This window comes from Mesocricetus auratus, unplaced genomic scaffold, assembly GCF_017639785.1.
Source record: "Mesocricetus auratus isolate SY011 unplaced genomic scaffold, BCM_Maur_2.0 Super-Scaffold_100013, whole genome shotgun sequence".
Classification (NCBI taxonomy): Eukaryota; Metazoa; Chordata; class Mammalia; order Rodentia; family Cricetidae; genus Mesocricetus; species Mesocricetus auratus.
In genome coordinates this window covers 40,856,863-40,882,886 of record NW_024429196.1, presented here as the reverse complement: position 1 = coordinate 40,882,886, position 26,024 = coordinate 40,856,863, and the positions used below count along the sequence as shown (strand labels likewise).

At 36.8% G+C, this 26,024-nt stretch overlaps 1 protein-coding gene across 1 annotated transcript in view; it reads left to right on the top strand.

Moving 5' to 3' along the window:
* Positions 1-26,024, top strand: part of Sugct (succinyl-CoA:glutarate-CoA transferase) — a 683,098-nt gene that overhangs the window by 564,497 nt on the left and 92,577 nt on the right. Inside the window, exon 13 of the mRNA XM_005071802.4 lies at positions 11,264-11,327. Coding sequence (XP_005071859.1) covers positions 11,264-11,327 — 64 coding nt within the window. The remainder of the gene's footprint in view (positions 1-11,263; positions 11,328-26,024) is intronic.

Here is a 26,024-nt window from a genome sequence, read left to right as displayed (position 1 = left end):
TTTGTAGTTTGTGCCAGGTGTGGGATACCTTCTCTTGAATTGATGGCTATAGGTTTCCTGGAGATTCTCAAAATTACTGTTACTCTAGGCTGCCCACCAGAACTTGAAGGTAAGACCCTATAGCTGAATATACCACACACATTGGTCACATGACATGGAAAAATCAAGCTGGCACTGACCAAGGAGCTTTCTTCCTGATGTCTAGCTATGTAGGCTGTTTGGGGATGGAATCTTGGGGGCAAGTCATCAACAGTATTACCCAGTTTTGAGCCATGTCACTCTAACAGTGACTTGATTGGCAAAATGTCCCATGGGTGCAATGGAGGTAAGAATGTTATGGAGGTAAACATTTGCCTTCTGATTGAATTTTTGGCCCATTCCACACAAGGAAACACAGGCCTGTACTATATATCTGTCCATGAACCTGTGGTTGGGGAGCTCAGAGGTCCCAGAGGGGAAATGTACAACTGTGAGTCTGCAAAATTGACATAATATTAAACTGCCCTCTAAATTATAACTCTATATTTAAAGATTAGTGCAGCTCTCAGAACATATCAGAAAAAAATTGTGCAATGAATGGCGGTTAACATAGAAACACACACCTGCTGAAAGATCAGAAAGTTAAGTATCAGCTGGGTGTTTAGTCATAATGGCATAACTACATCACATATCTCCCCAAGATTGTGGGGACAGTACAGAAAAGAAGGTTGTAATGAGTTTTTCTCTGTTCTGTCAGCTCCCAAATAAAAACAAAGAGACTTCTTATTAATTATGAAAGCTCAGCCTAAGCTTAAACTTGTTCCACTAGCTCTTATAACTTAAATTAACCCATTTATATTAATCTACCTTTTCCCGCACAGCTTTTTGTCTTTCGTTCATTCTAAATATCTGACTCCCTCCATGTCTATTGGAAGCCCTCTACACCTTGATTATCTCCTCCCCCTTTCTTTTTATGTGCCCAGAAGTCCTATCTGTACCTTCTGCCTTGCTAGAGTGTTATTTCAACAACACATTTTCACACAGTGTAAAGAAATATTCCACAACAGTGGGTAGCAGGATTGTGCCAGCCAGAGATCCAGGAGTACTTGAAAGAAACAAGATCTTCTAGACATGACAGGGCTGCTACACTCATAAATTCACAGTATCAGTGGTTGCTTCCTGTTGTATAACAGTTTCCTCCAAGATTAAGACCTTATACCTTGGAAGGAAGTTGTTAAAACACGAGATAGTATAAAGGAGGTAAACAAAGTGTTCTAAGTCAGGGTGTTAAAAGGGAGATAAAACAGCAGAATGCTTTGAGTCAGATGCTTGCTAAAACAAAATAGTTATAGGGAGGTAAAACAAAAGAATGTTTGAGGGCAGGTGAAACATTCCATCTGCAGGGAAGTTACTTAAGCTGGGAAAGTAAACTTAATTCAGTGGCTTCAGGAAGTACCTGAAACTGACCAGATTCATTAGAATCCTTCTTTCCCAAACATATAGAAACAGTAATGGCTTCTCGGAAATGATCTGAGACTAGCTGGCTGTGCAAAATAAGCAGAGACCATTTGGATTGCATGAGAGGAACAGCAACCATCTGAGCTATCTGTGAAGCACATTTTCTAAAGTGTTGAGCAGTCTGCTGGTTATGTAGTGTGTTCCTGCTTTCCAGTTTTTGTGAACCCATGTTGGGGTGAACTTTGGTGATGCAGCTGGTTGGTGATGCAGCTGGTTTTGAGTCATTTCTGTTCCTATATGTAACTGCTCATCCATATACTTACAAGTAACCCCAATATGCTCATTAGTTCATCAAGTTGGATTTTGGTGGTATCTGTACATTTGTTTGTTGTTGGTTTCCTTCTAGGGTCAGCAGACATTTGTTTATGTTTCCTAGAAATAATGTCACACAAGATCTACACAAGACCTGCACAATGTTGAGCCAGCCAGTGTTCTAGTAGGGAAAGGGATTTATGAGCTCTAATTATAAACTGAGGTGCAATGGGAAGTACATGTTTTCTGGAGGAAGCAGGGTCAATTTTCTTTAAGGGTGTGACTCACTCCTGGTAGATTAATTATAATCTAGTGGATGGCCTCACACGCTGGAGGGTGGGCAGAACAAATAGTAGTTGATGAGTTATAAAATAATGATAATAGGATCCAAAATTGTAGGGGTAGAAGGGGCAAGTGGATTCAGAAAGAGCCGGGATGATTGTGATATGAATGCATTTTTAGGGAAAAAAAGTTTTAGGTTGACATTTTTTGTTTCTGTTTTATTTACATATTTTTGTTTTGCTAATTGTTCACTTCCACTGTTGAAAAAAGGCTGTCTTTTCTCTGGTTTGTTTCTTTGGCAAGGATTACCTATAGCTGCCTACTCTGTTCTCTTCATTTCCATGTTTGCTCTTTTGCTAACCATTGTCTTTTAGATCACCAGTGTAGAACATCTACATAATAAGCAGGGTATCTTAATATCAGATAAATTCAGTCTCATTTTTATTGTTATTTTCAAAATTGTTAAACCTGGTTTGAGTCTAGAATTTTTATGTAAATTTTGAAAAAGAGCAATTTTTAACTGCAAAAATGAGAGTATTAACAAAAACAACACTAAACTTTTACATTTTTGGGATACCTGATATTTATGCTATGTTGAGTATCCTGGCTATTGCCATGGTGTGTTTCTCTGTGTGTTGAAGTCATCTTTGATTTAGTCTATTTGTATCTTTTAGATTCCAGTTTACAGACTCTGTGTTTTATTATGGTAAAGTCTCAGTATTTAATCTCTTTGTATTTATAATTAGCTTTAGTGTTTTTGTTCCTAATCTTTTCTTTCTTTTATTTATTTTATAGTATTTTTATTTTTCTGTAATTTGGTTTTTGTTTGTTTGTTGAGGGTCTTATTATGGATTTCTGACAGTCAGAACTTTCTCTGTCTCTCTGCCTCAGGCTTTCACATGCTGGGGTCAGAGGACAGGCTACTGCCATCCTCAAGTGAATATACTTGCATTACTCACTTTTCTGTCAGCTGCTACTGAACTGATCAATTTTAAAACATTTCTAAGAAAATTTCAGAGAATATGTTTGTCATCTAAGCTTATGGAAGAATTTTAATATATATGGCAAAAACTGTAGAAAATATCGCAAAGCTAAGTAAATTAAGAATATTGGAACAAAGAATTTTGTTTACCCAAATACATCATAAAATTAATGAGTGATGAAGCCATATTGTCATTTCTATGATTTTATGTTACAAAAAAGGAATCATATGCAGAAAATGTGAATTTTGAAAATTCAGTACTAAAAATCAACTAAGGCACTGAGAAAGGGCACAAATGATTTGGATAATTACTTAATTATAAAGAGGACTTAAATGATTATTAAAATGAGAAAATTTGTTAATTGTCTTAGAAAACCAAGGAAATGCAAGTTAAAGCTTCAGTGAAATAAACTGGTGAAATCTAAACATTCAAATGTTTGATTTTGCCAAATAATCCATTTACAAACTATTTAGAAAACACTTGGTTATTACCTAGTAAGTTGAATACACATATATCTTATCAGTTAACAATACAGGCTTTAGGTGTACATCCTAGAGAAATAGGCTAATAGTTACATTTTTAGGCACAGTAAAATAATTACAGAACACACAAGAAAAGAATAAGTTACTAAAGGACAGTGTATTTACAGGAGCATGGGAATCTTGCAATTGAGCACGCCCTCTGTAGAAAATGCACCAACAGTTTGAACAACAATTAACTTCATATACACCCTCAGATAGCTGGGAACCCCATGATCTTTATAACCCCTTCATTACTGGAGACTTACAGGTCAAATCTTGGGTAGATCTGTCTAGAATCAATACTAAGGAAACTTGCTGGGATATCAAAAAGGGGGAAAAAGGCATGAAAAGAGAAGAGGGCCTAGTTGTGAAAAGAAAAAAGATCAGCATAATTGGGAAAGAGAAACCAAGAGTAACAAGATGAATACAATAAATGTCAATTGTATATTTTAAGTATTTATAATAATGTAACAATAAAACACTTTATGTATAATATGTGCCAATAAAAACTACAAAATCACAGTATATTTATACAATACCATACTTTATATTGATGGCCATGGTTAGCCCACAGAATTATGCTTCAAAGTAGTTGTATCATGGAAATAATGTCTGGAGTTAAAGCAGGCTAGAGAATACACATGCATGATTTCATTAAGAGAATTGTTGTAAGTCAATTCAATACTTAATTGTTGGCAGTATACACCTATGTGATACAAGTATAAAAATAAGAAAACGAGTAACAAACTTCATCAGTAGAGTGATTATTTGGGATTTGATCAGGGTTTGAGCATACTTGGGACATTAAGTCTGTTGAAAATATTACATTCTTATGCTGGTATTGAGTTCATTTGTGCTAATTATCAGTAGTTCTTGAACTGTATGTATTATTATAATGCCCCTTTGCATTACTTAAGGCATGATTATTTTAAAAAATTATATATGTAAATGTTCTACCTACCTGTATGTATGTCATTTGTATCTGGAGTCTGGAGGTCAGAAGAATACATCAGATTCCTTAGCACTAGAATTGTAGAAAGTTGTGAGCTGTTACATAGATTCTGGGAATTGAACTGGTGTCCTTTGTAGGAAAAACATGAATTCATAACTGATGAGCCATCTCTTCAGTCCCAGAATTAAGTTTTTGAATTTGAAGAGTTAGAGGCTTGTATGCATTAACTTGAAAGCTAAAAGAGGAGGTTGAATGTAATCAAAGCATGCTTTGTGAAACTCTCAGTGATTAATAAAAATGTAAAAAATAGTAGCAAAACTAACAAAAGAAAGCACAAGAAAGAAATAAAGAAAGAGAAATTGAATCAAAGTAATAAAAAGTTCCAAACACCAGATTTTAAATCTGATTTTCACTATCTACGTATATATGAGAGGTTACCTTGCTATTTGTTTCATGACTTCATGTTGTTTTTGTTTTTTCTGTGGGCAGTTTTTATAAACAGTTGAACTAACATGTTGACTCTATTATAAGTTTTACCTTTGCTTACAGAACTTCTCAAATACTATTTCAAATTTATTCCCCTGTTACACTAAGAATTATTAAATTGCTAAAGTTGATGCTATATATTGAATGATCTTAATGGGAAATTCAAAATGCTCCCAAAATGAAATTTTCTGAGTGCTATGATCCACAAATGGAAAATTCCATCTAATATTATGGGTTGGGTCATAATATAGACTCACTAGGAAAACATCCCATAAAATTAGCTTTAGACTAGAATATTAAGTATATATGAAACATGAATTATATGACCTATTGAGTAGGTACCCTTCCAAGATATCTTGTGTATATGCAACTATTCCAGCATCAGAAAAATACTTAAAGTTGAACACTTCTGGTCGTAAAAAATTCATATAAGGAGTGTTTGAGTTGAATAATAAATGAGATTATCTTAATGCTTTTGTTTTCTGAGAAACTATTGCATATTTTGTAAAATTTTTTTCTGATTTTACCTAAAGAAAGAGATTGCTGATTGTATTCTTTGGGTTTGGTGAACATGTTTTATGTTGCAAACTGGGTGTCCCTTGTGGTTGACTCAAAACTCACTCTTATATGTTCTAGTCAGTTATGGCCATGTCCCTTTAATAACTCTCAGTATGGTTCCTGTAACATCTTTCCACTGTAGCATTGAGGTCAGTAAGAAATGCTAACTAAAGTCATTGCAAAGCAACCCTGGAAATATGTAACTAAAAGCCCAAATGTAAACATATAATAGAAGAACTTTGTGTCTAGAGAAATCTACAGTTTGGTAAAATGGTTAAACAACAGCCCAGCCAATTAATAAAACCAAAAGAAACTCGTGATATTTATCCAGTTAATCCAATTTAATTTTGAAAATATCAATAGATATTAACATCTATCCAATATTTTGATCAAACAAATACTATTACATAACAGGAACAGACCAGTAGGTACATTTAACTGTAATTCTCCATGAAGGGTTATAATCTTATGGGAAGTGCTTTTCTATGGCATGCTAGTATTTGTATTCTGGCATAATGGCACATACCTTTAAACCAGTACTTTGGAGGTAGAGATAAGCATATATTTGTTAGTTTGAGGCCAGCTTGGTCTACACAGTGAGTTCCATAACAGCCAGAGCTGAATAATGATACCTTGTCTCAAAAGCAAAACAAAATTAACATTAGTATTTATACTCGTTAACAATTGATAACCCTTCCTGATGATGGATAAAATATGTGTGTTGCACAGACCAGTGTATGCACCCAAATCCACACAGTGCATTCTAATTGGAGCCCGAGGTTGAACTGTGTGTGCTGACTCTAGTGGGAACAGTTGCCATTTTCTATGAACTCATCTGGTAACAGGGCCTTGTCCATCATCTCATATGATGCCTACAGATGCCTCAGAGATATAATACCCTTTTATACTAGTGTGGACTCTGGGCCTTGGGCCACTGACTGGATCTGTCCCCTTCACATTCTGAACTAGTCTGAACGATTCCTTCTCTCTGCCCAGCTTTCAAGATGTTGTGCCAGAGTATTCTTGGCTTCCTATAAGGGATCAGTTTAATTTACGAATTACGTGTGCCTCTTGGTGTCATACAATCCCTTAAGCTTCATTGCTCCCCTCAATTGGCTTGTTTTACAGAATTGAACACATTGCATAGTTATTTTAATGGTAAATCATATTATGCTTCTCCATTTTTTTATTTTGTTTAACTGAATGTCCAACTGCCAGGAGCCTCCTATGTGATTCAGATTAGATATACTTAACTGTAGTTTGAGATCACCTATATTGCTTATGAAATCTTGGGCCAGTACTCAACTTCTTTAAGCTCCCATTATTTTCTCATTGGGAAGAAAATATGACTTCTGGTCTTGTCTTGTCAATCAGATTTAGTGAAATATCTGTTTGGCTCTTAATGTAATAAATGATCTTTAATGAGTTTTTCTATAGCTGATAAAAGTACATTTATTATAGTTGTTATTAACTTTAATATTTAATTCCTGTGTTGCCTTTGTGTAATGGCCTTCACTGATCTTTTTGACCTGAGTCACTTTGTTCTAAAACAGAGTTAAATATTTGCTTCACATTGAATATTGGTCCTCCTTTGTGGTGCATATGTATTGCTCTAGATTGGCTTAAGTCTCTTGTTCTCTATCTTCTCTTATAATTACAGGCAAGTTTGGTAAAAATTTATTCATCATTACTGCCTGCCCGTTCTTTGTACCTAACATATCAGAGCTTTGTGGAGTTTGTTAAAAATTAAGTGAATTTTTCAAATGAGGATTCACAGTAAATTGGAAAGATTCATCTTCTTCTGCATATCCTCACTAATGCCATTGTTCCATTTTGATACATGTAAAGAAAATGTAGCGTTGAGATGGTTTTCTTGCTTTCCATAATGAATAGCGGGTATCAGTGTGTGTGCATTTGTGGTGGGATAGATAGTCTGGGGATTGAACCTAGAGTCTTGCACATAGAACTTTATCACTTAGCTGTATCCCAAGCACTCTTCCTCCCTTTTCAATTTTTAGACAGGGTCTTACTAACTTGTCTAGGGTGGCCTTGAACTCAGGCTGTGGCACTGATAGGACTTGAATTTGGAATTCTCCTGCCTCAGTATGTCAAGCAACTTGGATTACAGGCCTATGCTTGTAATACTGAGCATATCAGTTTTTAATTTTTGTGGGTTTTTCTTTTGTTTTGTTTTCCTTGTTCTGCTTTACAGATTTTTTTCTTCTTCCATAGGAATTTATAAAAAGACTTACTTTTCTTTAAACTTGTATCTCTCACATCACTCTAAGGTATACATTTATCACCCCATCATTAATACATTATCATTTGACTATCATTAGGCTGTCACTCTATAAAACCCTTGAGAAAGAAAGAGAGTCCTTATTTTAAGTAGGCCTGATACTTTGCTAAAGAGGTTAGTGCACTATCTAAAATTCTATTCTTGACAAGAATAGGCTTTTGAAACATCAAGCAGAAATGAAATTTAGAGGAGCTACCAAGCAATGAAAGGCTATGAAGAATAAAATGTGTTAAATATGGGAGAAAACCGTCCAATCTAAACACACTGTCAAAAGACAAAACTCACATAAGAGTTCCAGGGAATGTTTTGTCCTTATTTTGAAATAATTTAATATGCAATAAGAAGGACTTGAATGGCCAGATTGAAGTTAAAGTCATGAAATCTACAAGAGTAAAAGTAATAGTTTAAAGTCCCTGAATGGGGCTGTGAAGAAAACTCTGGTTAAAGGTGCATTGCTCTTTCAGAGGATCCAAGGTGGTTCCCAACACTCCCAGTAGGCTGCTCATACATACCTGCTTGTTCCTCCAGCTCCAAGGAATCTGATTCTAGTTCTTCTGACCTTCATGGGCAGTAGCACTTACGTGCACCCTGTGCCACGGTATACACATAAGTTTTAAAAATCTCTCTTAACCTCCCTGAAGATTCTCTGGTCCATTTTTAGTAGCCATAGAACAGAATTTTTAAATTAAATTTTTGTATTAAAATTCTAGACACTAAAGTCTTGGCTAGATGAGAATAGGAAGGGGGGCATCTAACTAACCCTTTCCAAATAAATACCACATAAAGAGGTGACAGGAGCATGTCTGAGTTTCTGGTGAAGATTTGATTAGACAACACACTGAAGTGAGTAGGTGAGATTTATGTCAGCACACAGTCTTCTAGCTTCTGAAATATTTGGGGAAAAAATGGGCAAAGTTCCTCATGCAAGGCTGGAGCATTACCCAAGATTCCAGGACTCTGGCAGTTTTCCAGAGACAGTACTAGCTCTGGGGTGATGAGACCTGAGCCATGAAAAAAGCCTATAGAACCTTCTCATCTCATACTGTATATTAAAAGGGGAGTGTATGTCAAGCAAGGGAGTAGTCAGCCCTTTCTACAGATGGGAACTCAGTCCAGCCCATGTGCTTCATTGTACAAACATCACTGCAAACGACAATGAGAAATGGCAGCTAGTTTCCTGTGCCAAACATCAAACAAATTTGTATCTTAGCTCAAGGCTAAGTATTGATCAGGTAAAAGGCTCAAGCAGGAAATATTATATGCAGACGGCAATCAAGTTAGAGATGAAGGAAGTATGATCCCTAACGCTGCCTCTGTGAAAAATTTCAATCAGCTGCCGCTAGCTTTCACTTCACAAAACTTTGACATATGTCCCTTGACCTTTACCAACTACCCTTTCACGTTTGACACTTAACATTTGCTATGTGATTAAAATTCAGCGTTAATTAATTTCAATGCTATCAGTTCAGTTATATTTAGCTAAGAACACTCTTGTCTTTTGTGAGTAGCACTGCAGTGCTATTACAAAGAGGTAGTCAGGAGGGCAACAGAGATACTAGAAGAGAAGAATGATTCAGTGTGCGGATAATTGTTTCAAGTGAAATTTAGCTTGGTATTTTTGTTCCTGTCCTCAGCAGAACTGAGATTTAGCACCTCCGGCTGGCATTTAGCCCCCACCCCCACAGAGAAGGAGGCTGTGCTGGGTGGATGCTGAGAATGAGCCACACCAAAGTTAAATTATAGCACAGTTCTAACACTGGCAAGGGTTTTCTCTGGCCAGCTCTGTGTACAAACCTGGTGATGCCAAAAGAAAAGCAAGGCACTGCTATCAAGGCTCTCCATATGGTGTGCTGCCCTGAATGGTGGGGGCTGAATGCTTGCTAGAGAGTTGCTTTCCTAAACAGTGGCCATTCCTCATATAACCTGTGTGGGTGGATAAGCACAGAAGATTAGGACATCCAACCTTAAAAGGTTATCTGTGAAGTTTTCTTATTGATGACTTCTATCATAGTATGACAAAAAAAACTTATTAGAAATATATCCCCCCATCTTATTTTCCTGAATTTTCTTGTTCAAGGAAGATTATGTTTTTATCAGCTCCTTTATTCCACGTATCTTTAGCCTATAAATGCATCAAGGTAGCAACATGGTTCACTAAATCTGAACCTCAGCATGCTGTAAGACTGTTATCACTACTATTCTGGTATGGACTCAAAATCCTTATGTGTACTGTGTCACTGAAATGCTTCTGTCATGTACAGGAAAGAAAAAGAGGCCTACCCTCTATTGACAGTGAAGGGGAAACAGTTTACACTTAACTTGCTAAAGATCCAACAATCCATGTTGGATTGACTGGGATAGTATACTCTGTATCCCCTAGTTGTTTAAAACAAAACTTTGTGATATTTTGTTTCTGTATCAGAAAATTTCCATCTATAATAATTCAACTTTTATGTTACTGAGCCTGGCCCCAAGTTATCATGGCATCCTCCTTTAATAGGTAAAGTAATTTGAGTATATCTAGCAGATCTTGGATTCTTGAACAACAGCACAAATTCAGCCTCCGGTTGCAGTTTTTCCTAGTCAAATGACAAAGCGTCCAGTAGAATGTATGTCTTTTGTGAGATACTAGATAGTAACTGACCTTAGGTCTTATCCTAAGCCATGTTTACTTTTTTTTCTTAAGGGAACACTGAAAAACTGATCTTGGATACAGCACAGAAGAACCTCCTCAGCCATCTAGGATAAGATTTTGACTCATTCTGTGTTCCCTCATAAGTCTTATTCTTGAAAACTTATAAAGTCTTATCAACATTGAAAATATCATTGGGTTAACCTCTCTACTCAGTCCCTAACCTGGGCCTCCTCTAGACTCTCTCAATTGGTTCTGCCTATATGTTTATCTTAATATTCCTGCATTATTCACCTCTAGCTGTGACTGGCCCCTTGGACACTCTGATTCACCTATCACATTGAAATGATCTCTAAAATTTCACTGAATAGATTGACAGAAGTGTATATGTGGCCCTTCTGGTCCAGATCCTGGGTCCCTTCCTCTCTTCCCTGCTGCAATTTTCTTTGGTCAGGTCCTGCCAGTATTTAATGCAAAAAAAAGGTGGCCCTTGACATTAGCGATGAAGACTTAGATGAAGGGGGGGAGATGAACAACTATATTTAAAAATTAATGTTTTTAAGTGTGGGGAGATTTTGTACAAATGTATTTTTCTAGTTCATGAGTTTCATAGTCATTTTTGGTTTCAATTGGAGTATGTAACAATAAAAAACACCTCAAAAGAAAGTTAAAAGATCTCTGTTTGAAATAGCTTTCTTCAGTGTTGACTAAGTAGTTAACTGAATGATGTTGACTGTTCACTTATCTTGAGAGTTAAGATAGTTTCTTTCTATGATCTATTTTCTGGTCTTCTATTTTCAGGTGTTGCACAATGGCCTCATTATGGAGATGAACCATCCCACTGTGGGGAAGATTTCAGTCCCAGGTTTGAAAGTTTTTGTTATTTTCCTTAATATCTCCATTCATCAATTGTGCTTATGCTCCCTATAGTAAGGACTCAAAAATTCTCTAAAGAACTTTTTGAAAAACAATTCAAATGTATAATTCTGTATAAAAGGGGAATGTTATAACCATGCCTACCCATAAGAATGTATGCCAAGCCTATAAACTACATGTCTTTTCTCTAAAGAACGTTGAAATATCTCAGTGACAAAAGTGTTCATGTTAACTCATTTCATTTTATGTAGTGATGTGCACATAAAATGAATAATACAATTAAAAATATATAAAAATAATAGATATAGTATATCAAAGAAATTTTGAATGGGTCATGTGAAGATAAAATGAAAAACAAGAATGTAGGAGTGGTTATCTCTCAAAACTATGATCTAATGTATAAATCTTGACTTTCCAGATCAAATTTTTAAATGTGTCCATTAGTAAATATAGGTTTTTAAATGTTAACTCATATCAGGTAAAATCACTGAAGTGTGTTGCTAAAGTGAAAATGCTACCATTTTTATTTCCAGAATGAGGTAACTGGGGGATCCAGACATGCATCCTGTCTGTAAATGTTACATAATATTTAGAATGATGGTAAAGGAAATATTGATGAAGTCTTAGAAGGTCATTTTATTTATTCATTCATCCGCATAATGAGCGTATGGTGTGTGCCAGGTATTGCATTGGATTCTATTAATACAAAAATAAATGAGACAACTTGGACCTCATGCACATACTTTATACTTATCAGTATGTCAAATAACATAATTAGGAGTGGATGCTTCTGGAATAAAGGAAAACAAAATGTGCTGTCATAGAGACTGACAAGGACATATAGGTCTCTGGCAGTTTGGAGGACTGGAGAACCCTTATTTGGTAGACTGCCTCATAAACTACAGTGGAAGAAAAAGAAGAGGTTGGCCTTTGAACACTAGAACAGCAGATGGGAACCCAATATAGGAAAGAGCTGAATGCATTTTCAAGATTAAGAAGGACCATGGGGCCGGAAAGGACACAGAGGGTTGAGCCCCCACCAAACCCGACTTACCCTAATCATTAGTAAGAGAGCAAAGTGACACAATTTATTACCTAATGTGTCAAGTCAAAGCATTATTACAGGAGCTTATATGATAATCTCTGAAATATGGTCAAGGTGAATATGGTAATCGTAGTACTTTTAGACTGAGAAAATCTTTAAAATATTTTGTTAAGTTTCTAACTTTTAACAGTGAAATTGATTTTTCACAAAAAGTCTTCTACATTTTAAACAGGCCAGAGGAAAATGTTACTGGTTGCTTGGTGGAGTCCACTAAGCTTTTCTGCTTTGCCTCCTCCACATGCTAGGGTTCCCAATGCCCCCCCCCCTCAAAACCAAGAGTGCTATCATGTGAACATTTTCTGGGAGGACATGAACAAATGTCTTCTTATCCCAGGTAGGGCACTAATGACAGAAGTAAAGAAATAGTCTATTCAAGTATAGCTTTGCAAATTAGTGAGACTAATGGCGTTACTTACAGGAACATGATAATGGATTACTTCCAGAAGCCTGGCTACTTATTGGCAGATATACCACTGAAGAAAAACACCTGTATCCTCCAGCAACTGTTAACCACATACATACTTGGGAAAGGGGCCACTCCATGAGCTCCTCTCCATAGCAATGGTTATAAATCCTTGGGTGAATCGTGAGTCCTCTATTCTCCATAGCTAAAAACCAGTGTACCCGGTTTTAAGTGAGTGTGAGAGGAATATTCACAGTTGATGGTAGTTCAAGAGAATCAGCCCCGTCAATACCAGAAGACAATTTCACAAGAGACCCCAAAACAGAATTCTATACTAATGATCTAAGTTGACTACATATTTTACAGATGAGGTCATAATATTATTGGAATCTCCATAAATTAGAGGGATTTTTTTTTCAATTTTAAAGTTAGCCTGACTGTGAAGAAAAATGGAGCCCAGTAAAGAATGTAGGCAAAACTCACTGGAGAGACATATGTTCTACTGATCAGTTGTGAATTTGCTAATTTATTTATTTATTTGTGGAAAAGGAAAAAATCCATCTCAAGAAAGGTATTTTAGGGTTTTTTTTATTTGTTTGTTTGTTTGTTTTCTTGTTTGTTTTGAAGGGAAGACTATCCCCATTGCTCAGTTTAATCTATGAATGTATCAGGTAGCTATGGTCACAATAATGACATATAGCAAAGAAACACAAAATCTTAGTTGTAGGAGGAAGTCTATGCCGCCATTAAACATGTGACTTACTAGAGGCGCATACAGATGAGGTAATAAAAGGGCGGTTTACCACACCGCTAACCACACCCACTTTAGGCAGGACTAAAGACGTATACGGCTGGACGTAAAGACGTATACGTACGTAGGCGGAACTACGTCACTAGCCAGGCCCACTTTTGGGCATGGCTAGGGGCGTTACGGGGGGGGAAGGCATAAAAGACAGCGCACAGGAAGTCTCGCTCTCTTTTCCTGGAGTTCGGCTTCCGGTCCGGCTGCTAGCTGAGAACTAGATCCTCTGGGTTTGGTATCTTGTGAGTAATTTTCTATATTAAATACTTAGCCTTATTTTCAGTAATTGTGTGTCGTGTATAGTTACAGTGTCCGTTGAAGCCAACACTTAGTCTCATTCTATGTTTCTTTATTCCTTTGTATAATCAGCTGGGAGATACCGCCATGGGCTGGACTCAGATGGGTGGCTTTATTTCTTAATACATATATGGCTGGCTTGATTTCTCACCATATGCTGGCCTCAGTTCTGCTCTGTATGTCATTCATATCCCCATGACAAATGACTGAAGAATAAGAAGGCAAACAGGAAACTATAGAGTCACTTCAGGTATTGACCAAGAACCAGCAAACCTGACTATTTTTCATTTACCAAAGCTATTTTAATCTGGTTCCATAGGGTAGGAAGCACATGCGCCTTTGAGAATAATGTCAGTTATTGGTGGAGGGTGTGAGCTTAAGAATGATCAAGTAATTGGGAGCAAAAAGTCAATTTACAATGGTGTTCTTAGCTCTCCTGCAGTATGTCCTTTCTTGTTTACCTCCCTGTAGATGACTTCTTAATTTCTATACTGCTGATGGATCCTTTTGGTATGTCTATCTTACTGAAAAGATTTCTGTCTATAGATGTATTAATATGAGAATAATCCAATTCAGCCTCATTAATCTTTGTTTATCTAATATAGACATTTTGAATTTTCTAAATGTAATTATACAAATTTTTATGTAAGTATATTCATCTTTATATTTATGGTAAAATTCTTATTTAATATTAAAAAGTCCCACATATATTTCCTCTGTCATTAATGAACTATTATATGTGCTGAATTTTCATATGTTGCATATTTAGTGTCTTATTACTGGTAATTTGCATACCAAAAAGAATATATTGGTTTTTAGAGACAGAGTCTCACTATGTATTTGTGGCTGAGCTGGAATTCACTATGTAGCCCAGGTCTGCCTGGAACTCACTATGTGAACACCAGGCTAGCCTTATATATATGTTATTTGTCCTATATCTCCCTCAAAGGTGCTGAGATTTCAGTATGAGCCATCACATCTGATCTATGAGTAGCAGTTCTTATGTAGCATTTCTAGTGCCTTATTTTTAGATGTCAAATCCACATGGCATTGCCTCAGCTAAGAGCTCCTACATAGGTACCAGCTGACTACAGCTCAAAGTACTGCTTAACCGATATCAAATTCTTACCTTCTACACACAGATTAACTAAAATCTGCATGCTGTACATTTTTCAAGGGTGCTACATGGAGTCAGTCCCTCATAGAGCTTATAGGCAGTGTGAAGGGCAGGCAGAGTCAATAAATGGAGAAGAAAGATGAATGTTTCCATAGAAAACCAGAGGCTGCCTCAGATGCTCTCAATGCCTGGCCCAGAGAGACCCTGCACAGTATACAGACTGATAAAGTTCCTGAGTGGTGTGGTGTAAATAGATATTTAAACACTGTATCATGGCACATTGGAGAGTATGAGAATATGGAGAATATACTAAAATTGAGGAAATAGAAAGAAAAGGCTCATGGATACTCTGAAGAGTGATCTAGATGCCAGATTAATGAGGTCTTAGATGGAACTAATGACGTTAGAACCAAGTCAGAGATTCCAAAGCTATCTTTGGCAGTATTTCTCAAGCCTCTTCTGTATGAAGTCTAGAAGTGGGAGTGGGAACTGGAGCATGGACAAAACCCTCAACTCCAGCAGAGCAGATGATCTCATTGATTCATTTTAGGAGTGATTTCTGTTTCTACCAAAGACTTCTATTAAACTTAATGTGTCCTGAGTTTTAAACTGTGAAATTGACAAAAATGTATACTTCTTTAATATAGAAAATAAAGACAAGTTCAAGTCCCAGGAGAAGTTCTATGATGAGATAGTCTATATTAACACCAGATTACTGTATCTGTAATGGAAAGAGCTTGCATATATTATCACAAAGTCTGTCGATCCTCACTGATCTGCTCAATGCATCTTCTTGCAATGCCACTGGCCACTGGCCTATTAGCCAGAATGGATAGATCCTGCTGTCTCTCCATATTCTTTGAAGGTGCCAAAATGGCCTTGGTTCTGTGCTCTGCACTTCAAAGGCTGTCACTGCAATAGACTTTGATGTGTGTTTCTAAAGTTTCTCACTATAACCTTTCAAATTCTTACCCATGAAAATGCACTATGGTCATTTGACTCCAGAAACTTCTGGGAAGTGTTCAGTGGTTATGTCAATTCTCTGAAGGGACACAGTCTTCTAAGCATCTGAAAGGATTCTAATTGAATTACTACATGCTTGTCTCTGATCTGTGTTTTCCAAAAAGAGCTCCAATTTATTTTAAATAAAAAATTTCTTACATTTTCCTCCACAGTAGTTTAATATTCCCACTTAAAATTGGTTAATTTTAACCAAAGTATATTAAATGAAGGAGGAAGAGAAAGCACTTTGAATAAGTGTAGCTTGAGAAGAATTACTGAAAACAGTTTAAACTTAATTTTTAAAATTTGAATCACTTGCTGGACTAAACTTGGCTTTGACACAGAAAGTCTTGCGTTCATAAACTTAGGAGGGAAAGTGGCTGTCACATCGGCACTGTCTTAACCAACTTAATATTAAGAGCTGCTATATTTTTAAAAACCCTTTTAAAGATGATCCATGGCAAGTTTATTCCATGTGAATTTTTAAATAAACAGACTGTATAATCCTTTTGAAAGTTCTGCTTATCAGATCGTTTGCAGGTTGAGGCATGAGCAGTCAATGCAGTCACCACCTATTCTCTTCCATTGATAGAGACCTTAGTTACTGTGGACTCCCTCACCTCGCCCTGCTCCTCTCATGCTTCTTCTTCCATTTAGATATGAAAATCAAAGTATAGTTAAATTTCTAGACCAAATGACAGTAGTTGAGAAAACTGTCTAAAACTTTATCTGGCAAAAGAAAAACTAGGAGGAACCAGGGTTTTAATTATTATTTCACCATAAAATTCAATATATTGGTCTTCACAAGGAATTCAATGTGAATCTGATACAAGAATGAAAGGTGGGTAGGTGGCTTCTTCCCAAGAGAAAGGCCTTTCAGATGATACTTTCAAAAGGAAAAGAAAAGATAATGTAGTTTTCTTGGGCGGACATTTGACCTTCCAGATTCTTTGGGATATTTCTTCAACTTTCTCTTTGTTGGAATTATGCCAGAGGTAAGCTGATCAAAAGCCTAGATGTTGAACTCAACACAGAAATCAAAACAAAACTGAAATACGGACACGGGCATGATGGAGGCCATATGTCTGAAAGCATTTGTTCTTGCCTTAGCAGGTGCATTAGACTCATCTTGGTATTGACTCTTCAACTCTTGGCATGTTAGCTACATCCAATTTTCATTTACTACCCATATAAGTCTCTTTATGGGCCTTTGCCATAAATTAAATGAAATTTGCCATTCAAACTTATTGGCAAAATAATAAAAATATATAGTAATCAGAAAATTTTAAAACTATCTTCCAGTTCCTACATCTATTTTGAAGAGTTTAGTTAGATAATCAAGAGGTAACATTATCTTGGCATCTGGTGACTTCCCCAGGGGCAAGCTGTTTGATTTTTATCGCCATGTTTCTTCTTGGCGTGCCATTTAATTCTCATTAAAGGAAGAGTGGCTCTACTTACTGTAACCTTACCAAGTAGGAACATTAGTTCGCAAAGAGATGACTATTGGCTTGAATTCCAAAGCAAAATTGTTTCCTCTCATATAAATCTTTAGCATGTTAAGACATATTCCTGTAAGGAAGACTTAGCCAATGAAAATGTTATTGAGGAAAGCCTGCCTTTCATTTGAAAGTATCATATAAACTGGATGGTGGCAAACATCTGTAATCCCAGCTGTCAGCAGGTTGAGATACGATTGTGAACTTAAGGCCAGCCTGGGCTATGTAGCAAGTTTTAGACCAGTTAAAAAGAAAAAACAAAACAAAACTCTGTTTCAAAAAAATAGAAATGAATAGAGTTTGAAACTAAATTAAAAATAAAAGCTCATAGTCACATTTTGACTATGCAGAGAGCATCAGTTAATATTGAAAAGATGCTGGTAGAGGTAGAAGTAGGAGTAAAGGGGTTAAATTAAAACTGTAAGAGCACAACCAATGAGTCATATGCTATATCCCACTCACCACATCACCCCAAGCCTGAAGTAGGTTTTGGCATTGAGCTGGGTCTGTGGGCCTCCTTGCTTATCTCTTTAGCTTGAGCTATTGCTGTCTTCTGTGTGTTTGTTACCTATCTGCCTTAATGAAATCATGTCTACATGTTGTCACGACTTTATCTGGCAGGGAAATTAGCAGTCAGTGTGTTTCTGGGCTCAGGTTTTGAATATGATTAAGACATCACATAGAGGGGGAGGACACAGAGGCCTCAGAAAACTCCCCCAGTTTTCCCTTCACCTGGACGTTATATAAGTGATAAACTTGCATAGTGGGAAGCCTGCTTACCTTACACTTTTAAAAGTTATCCTAAGATAAACCCCTAATTATTTTTAAAAGCTGTGTGCTTCATGAACAGATAAGCAAAGTCCTAATTTTAATTAAACTAAGAATTAAGAAATAATGTCAGTTTAGAAATGTGAGGAAACACTCCCTCAAGCTGCATCTATAGAGAATCAGCCAAGGGTCCCTTTCCAGAGAAACTCTACAAGGTTGAATCTGCATTCTCTTAGTTGTTGGATCCTTGGATTAATATGTGCCATTTCACCTTCTATTGCTTTAATATCATGAGTATTTTTATTCTTTCAATATAAAAGGAAAATATAGTTTATTATATGTCATAAAACTTCATTTAAAATTTTCTTATCTTTTTATTTATTCTGCCTATGATACATTTTTATATATTGTGGTTGTTTGAACGAGATATGTGCTCTGTATGGTCAGGTATCTGAACACATGGCGCTGGTTGGTGGCACTATTTTGTGAAGTTGTGGATTCTGAAAGAGGGAGCATTGCTGGAGGAAGCATGACACTGAGCAGGGTACTCTGAGGGTTTATAGCTTTGCCCCACTTCCAGTTAATTCTGTCTGCTTCATTCTTTTTAAAAAGAATTTATTTATTATTTTATTTGTTTATTTGCATCCCAACCTTATCCTTCCCGCCCTCCTCTCCTCCCAACTTCTCTTTTTTCCTCTCCTCCATCCTTCCCATCAATCAATTCCCCCTCTGTATTCACTGAGAAAGGTGCAGGCCTCCCATGGACATCAGACCAGCATGGCTTATCAAGCTGTTGTAAAATCTAGCACATCCCCCTATATTCAGGCTGAGCAAGGCAACCCAGCATGGGTTTTAATGGCATCATTGCCGTGGAGTATTCATATCTGAAGATATACATGTGAACAAATATTTTCTAGGCACTTCTCTTTGTATGTCTAGGGTCTGTTTTATCTATAGGATCATTCAGTACATCATGCATTTTTATGCCCATTTTGTAGATGGAAAAAGTAAGACTTGCTGATTGTAGCTGCAGTGACCAGATGTTAGTGGAGTAACCCCAAAACATACCTCTCTCTGAAAGCCACCTTCCTCTTTCAGAAAGAGAGTTGAGCCTGATATCCAGTTTGGGGCTTTTGGAATTTAGCCTCAATTTAAAATAGCTAAACACATATTAAAGCTTTATTTTATTTCATCTTATTTAGAATCTGCTTAGAGAATTATTTAAATACTGTTTAGATATCAAGAATTAAAGTTTACATTGAGCACACCTCCTTTGGGAATTGTTTGTGTTTTACAAAGTCTGAAATTGTCTTGCTTTCTTTATTAAGGCACCAGAAACTGTACTGTTAGGCGACTTTGATATTCTCAAGAGCACGGAAGTGTAAATGCACCAAAACATGTGGATTACATTCTCTCCAGTTGCCTCGTTTTCACACATTAACAGAAATACAGTTTGTAACTTTTGTAACAGAGAAAAATGAAAAATGTTTGTGATCTATATGTGGATTCCAGGCATCAAAAGAACTACCTTGTTACCACTACTACTCAGTCTTACCCCGTAACTTTCGTCTTTTCTGTGACCTGCTCCTAGTCCTGAGGCAAAGATCCACTTCCTCACATGGGACTGGTTTTGTTTCACAGTCAGGCCTTGATTTCCTATGAGCAGTGGTGATTAAACTGTAAAAATGCTTTATCGGTATAAGAAAGTTAAAGATGATTATTCTTTTCCTCCAAGCCTTTGTTTGACAGCATAACCAGAATATGATGTGGAAATGATAATGAGTGACAATTGCTGAATGAGAAAGTAGAATGGTGCCTGTCAGAGAACGTGGAGGAGTAGGAGGAGTCAGTATTTGGTGAGTGGAGACTGATTGTGGGTAGATGAGAGGTACCAGAGGTGGCTATAGTGACTGTTGCACAGCAGTGTGAGTGTACTCAGTGCCAGAGGACTGTGCACCTAAAGCACTCCTTAAATACTGTGTCACATACATGCTTTCTCCTGGAGTGTGATTCAAATTAAAACTTCAAATATTTAAAAAAGTTGTTAGTTTCTACTTTTATATCTGCATGTGTTATACACATAGGGTGTGAATTTATGACAGGGTAGACTAGATGTGTTATATATGTATGGTATGCATTTAAGGCTGTAGACTGTATGTGTTATTCATGTATGGTATGCAGTTAAGACAGGGTAGACTGCATGTGCTTTACATGTTTGGTGTAAAATTAAGACAAAGCATGCTAGAGAGTATAAGAGCTCAGAAAGACTTGAAATCAAAATTTAGCTTTATAATATATGGATGAAAATAATACAGTTAGTTTATCTCAGTGACATCCTCCTTATTTGTAACAAGGACAAATACCCTTTTGAACTCATAATAGCTAAATAAAATTATATGCCAAGGAATCAAAACATAGAAGGACATTACTGAATATTCATAAACTCTTGGTATCTACTGTAGCAAAGAGTCTTAAAAAATGAAATTAGCTAGGTTGTTATTTTTTAGTCATTAGATATTAAAATAAGCATAAATGTTTTTCTAAGAACTGTAGTAAAGCACATAACGTCTTTGTTTAACAAGTGTTTATCTAGAATTTGCTAGGTGCCAGTTGCTAGCTGACAAGCAGTCCAGTGTAGGGGGAATGTGACAGTGATGAGTCAGATCACCTGCCATGGGGCCAAGGAGAGCCACAGGTATATAAGTTCAAACTGAACCTTTATCTGCTTTCCAACTAGAAGGTCTTGAGTAGATATTTCATGCAGAAAGTTAGTGTATACTATATGTCATGAAGCTCTACACAGAGCTATTCTGAATAGGTCATGCAGATTAAACGATCCTTCAGAGGTCACCCCACAGAGCAGAAGAGCACCTGGAGAGGACATTAGAGGAGGACTATGATACTGCCCAGCATTTCCTAAATGTTCTCTGGTGGAGCCCATGGTTCCTTGAAATAATCAGTAATATTTGCCTCACCAAAAGATAGCCCTGGTGTCAAACATTTCTGGGAAAACTTCATTAAACAAAGGTCCGTGGATTTTATTTTCCTTGGCTTTCTCTCTGAACCACAATCCCCTTTGATATTTTGGGGTTTTCTAGACAAGGATAATGAGTGTCATTTACTTAACTTATTTGACAATGGAGACCTCTGAGCTACTCTGAAGAGTCTGAGAAAAAGTGATTTGTAGGCCATGCCACTGGGAACATGCATCCTTTGGAGCCACATGAGACAAAAATGTAATGGGAGTTTATTGGGGCAATTGGCTAGTGTGTACTAACTTAAAAAAAAAAAGGAAAAAGGCACATCAAACTGGTTGCTTAAATTTTCTCTTACTTTGTAGCTCAAGGGACCAAGCATTCTTATGACTATTAAAAGGGGATTTCTTTCTTCCATAAGGGGTGGATATTCTTGCATACTGCTCAATCAGTAGCTCATCTAAGGGGTCTATGTGTTCTAGAGAGCATTATGATAAGGGGTGGGCTCAACTCCCACCACTGAGTGCTACATTTAACAAGGAAAGGCTCTAACAGTGAAGCAGGGCAGTGCTGGAGTGCAGAGCAGAAACAGCTCACATGGTGATGCTCTTGCACTAGAAGCAAAAACTCTCCTGGAATCTAAAGAAATTGTTGAAAAGAAAACATGTCCTTTTCATTGAGCCTCAGTAACGCCACACTGGGATAATTCTGCACAGTTGTTCAAGCTCTAGCTCTGAAAATGGAGTTGATTAAGTGGAAAGCAACTTTTAAAATGTGACAAAGATGATGAGGTGATTATGGGGTAGGATTTAAGTGGCAATATGTGGAGAAATTAAGATGCATGACTGAGTAGCAGTGACAGTGTGGTATATGATGGCTGCCTATAAATCCCCAGTTAATTCCCTAATGTGGCAAATGAGAAGAAACAGAATTTAACCTCCAAGAAAGGAACCTGAAGTATATTAGGCAAATGACATTTAATAGTAAGGGTGATTTGACTGTCATTGTGTGGGAAAACCAGGTGAGTTATTTGAATAGGACTCAGGATTATACTTTTCCTATATTCTGATGTCAACAAAGTGTCTTTGCTATAAAAGGATGCACAATTTTCAGGCTGGTTTGAAGCAAAATTTAAAGGCCAGAGAAAAGGGTTTAATATGCTGCAAATACTGTGATCTGGTGACAGTACAGAGTCTTGCTTCAGGACTCAAGGCATGCTTTCCCATAAACTAAACTATAGCATAAGATTTAGTGATAATCTTGGGAGTATTTGTAGTTTGTTATGATGCGGCATTATGAATGTGAAGATATGCCTTGTAACACAAATCATAATAAGGACAGGTACCATAAAGGATGCTGTAGATTCCTCCAAACATGCCTTACATCAAGCTGTCAGAAGACGACACACTGACAAAGGCACTCACTGTCTCAATTTATAAATGAGTAAACTAAGCTGCAAAGAAATTCAATAATTTGGCTAGGGTCAGCCATTCAGCAGTTCATAAAGGGATTCATGCCCACTGATTGTAATACTCTGCTCGCTCCTGAAGGCATTTTGCATATTCATTTATGTAGGTTTGAGGCCAAAGAATTAGTATATCTAGAACACCCCTGAGAGGGCAGTGGTTACCTTGTGCTTGAGCATGGGTGATCACTAAGTGGGTTACTAAGCTACTTCGAGCAATACAAGGACCTCGCTTCAGCTGGCAACTTGTAACAAGTTGCACATGACTGAGTTAGGCAAGGCTGTGGACCATGGACTTTGAGCCCGTGAATATTCAGAGCTGATATCTGGATGAGCACAGACAGACCTCAAAAACAGAATCCAGATTTGATTATAATTTCACTTTGTGGTCTTTGAAGATTATGTTAGTTCTTCTCTTGCCTTGTGAACTTAATATCTATTCTCACATAAGCAGAAATGATCCATCCTTTATGGTCCCTTCATTGTTGATGGCATTGTGGATGCCACAAGAAGAGGGGGAGTGGAGCCAATTTTAAAGGTGAAATTCCAGGTTGGCTTGCATATTTTTATAGATAAGCCAAAGCCACTAGTTGTTCCAACAGCAAGCCTCTCCCCAACTCTGCAGCAATTAAGATAGCAAGAGTGATTATTCTAGAAGTCCCTGTGAGAAAAAGGGACACCATTCCCCACTGCCTGAAGTGTCACCCTGTTCAAGAGTTGTACAGGACTTGCAGAATATCTACATTTTCGTGCATTTTTGTTTCAGTAAGAAAAGTCCCAATTCTAAGCATGGAGATGACCACTCGTATTCCAGTCTTCCTTCAGTTTAACACTGAGGAGTATTTGCCTGGAAAAAAATACTATTTTAACAATAATTCCATTACCTACTTGTATGGCATTTGAGACCAACAGCCCATCGTTGTCACTGTTACCTCGGTTACCTCTTTTGGCCATCAGAACTGACTGTTTATGTCTTTTACATTCATGAACACATTTAAAGTCAGACCCATTCAGTTATGTAATGGGCCCTTAACAAACATGATATATTTCTAGTTTGGCTAACTCTTTTATGCTTTCTTTTTTTCCTTAAATTATATAGATGGAATATTAGTAGTGGTAGAAAAACTAGATCTAATAGGAAAGTTGAAAATAGTCAGTTAAGCCATCCTTCTAGACTAAATCAAGTGAGTGGAGTATAGGCTGGATGATAATGGGTGTGCTTTTTAAAATAAAGTTAATTAGAGGTGTTTCCTTTTATGGAACAAGCTAGGCATCTTTTGTTGACTTCCAATCAGAGTAATTGTAAACTAATATTATTCTGTGGCTAATGGGTACAAGATCTGATGTGGTCCTACATGTCAGACTGAGGCTGGGGTTCACACCAGCTCCTACAAGCTTATTATCCCAGTGTTGGAGGTTCTTCATTCTTTTGGTACCACAAGTTACACTCAGTGTGGTGTGGTGATGCTCTCTCACCTTTGTTAGTGCATAGTAATAATCGTCAGTCAGAAAGCATGAATGGCAATCTATTCCATATGCCATATTTTATTGCTAAAATGACTTAACATCAACTTTCATTAGCTAACTTCCTTCCATTTGTAGTGAATTACAGGTGGGCAATGTTTTTTCTTTTTCTGATCTGTTTTATTTTTTATTTTTCTAAAGGTCTTTATAGTAAGCCGAATTCAGAAAATGGTTATTTGTACATGTTTGGTGTTAAGTCAGATTAGAAACATAAAATCTATTAGCCAGAGATTGCCACTCCAGTCAAAATTCCAAGTTACTCCTCGTGGAACTGGTTACTAATTAAAAAACAAAACAAACAAGACATTTTCTTGGAAATACCTCTTGGCTTTTGTGCTCTCAGATGCCCTAACTTGTGTCTTAGTCTGTTGTAAGTATTCCATTTAAAACTTTCAAAGTGAACCCCAATTGTGTGCTTTTCCTGAAACAAGCAAACCAGAGCAGCTTTTGTGATTTAGTCTTCTCACCACTTTTAAGAATTTGAGCAATTATCAAGCCTTACAGGAAACTATTCACTAAGCATAGTAAGGCAGGACTGTAATCCCAGCAGTAGGGGGCCTGAGACAAGACTATCCAGTTCAAGGCTAGCCTGGGCTGACTTTAAATTTGCCTTTGAAAACAAAATCAAACAAAAACAAAAGGAAAAACTGCTTAAAAATAGAGATTTCAAAGCTAGTGTAAAAAGCAAATTATTTTGTGTTTCTTTACCTTTGTGATTATTAAACTGTGTAGGAGAATAGAAGGTCATGTATTTAAAAAAAAGAAGATGCACATAGAAGAAAAAATAGAATCAGTCATTGAAAAATATTGTGGTCACTCATATCTGAATGATTTATGAAGCAGGCTGAGTCTTGCACCTCAGTCAGCCCATGTGCCTCTCCCACATCACAAATGCTCTTACAACAGGCTCCTTGAGCCTGTCAATGTATTGGTTGAAACTGGGTGCCACAGTTCTCTGCCTTTTGATAAGTGTGGTTTTCTTTAATGGTCCCCATTTGTGGAAAGAGAAGTTTTTTTTATTGATTTATTTTAATGAGGTGAGAATTGGACTTATTTGTGGACATAACAATAAATATTTAGAATGTAGTTAGGGATTATGCTGGTTTGGTAAACTGGTGGCTGTAGATTCTCCTCCAAGATGCAGGACTTCACTATACCTGGGTAGTTGGCTAGTAGCAGACATGATTTCCCTATTGTTGAGTGAATGAATATTAAGTTCAATTAGAGAACTATTAGTTACCACCAAGGTATATGTGTGCCACTACTGCACACTTGGGGTTATCCTGCCATGCTAGTCATTGTTGTAGTTCATACGCATCTTCTCTGGGTGGGACTCATGGTTACTTTCCTCCATTGGATCCTTTTAAGATATTTTTTATCCTTCTGCAACCACGAAAGCCAGTCCTGAGAGAGAAAATTCGCAGGTCAGATCTAGCTTAGTTCTTTTAGTTTCTGTGTTCAAAGTGCATGTTGACTTAGGAAATAGGAATTTACTTCCCACCTCTGGAAGGTCACCTAGGGCAACAGCAATAATCTATATGCTTTGGGAGTCTTTTGGACAACCCATATCAACAACTCAGAGTGAATTTATAAGGCCTAGTGTTGGAGTTTTTGTTAGATAGCCTATTTTTCTAAAGGGATTATTGTTATCATAGATGAGAAAATTTTATTTGAACTATAAATGTTTATACAGTTTTATATGTATTATATGGAATTTTGGCAAATGATA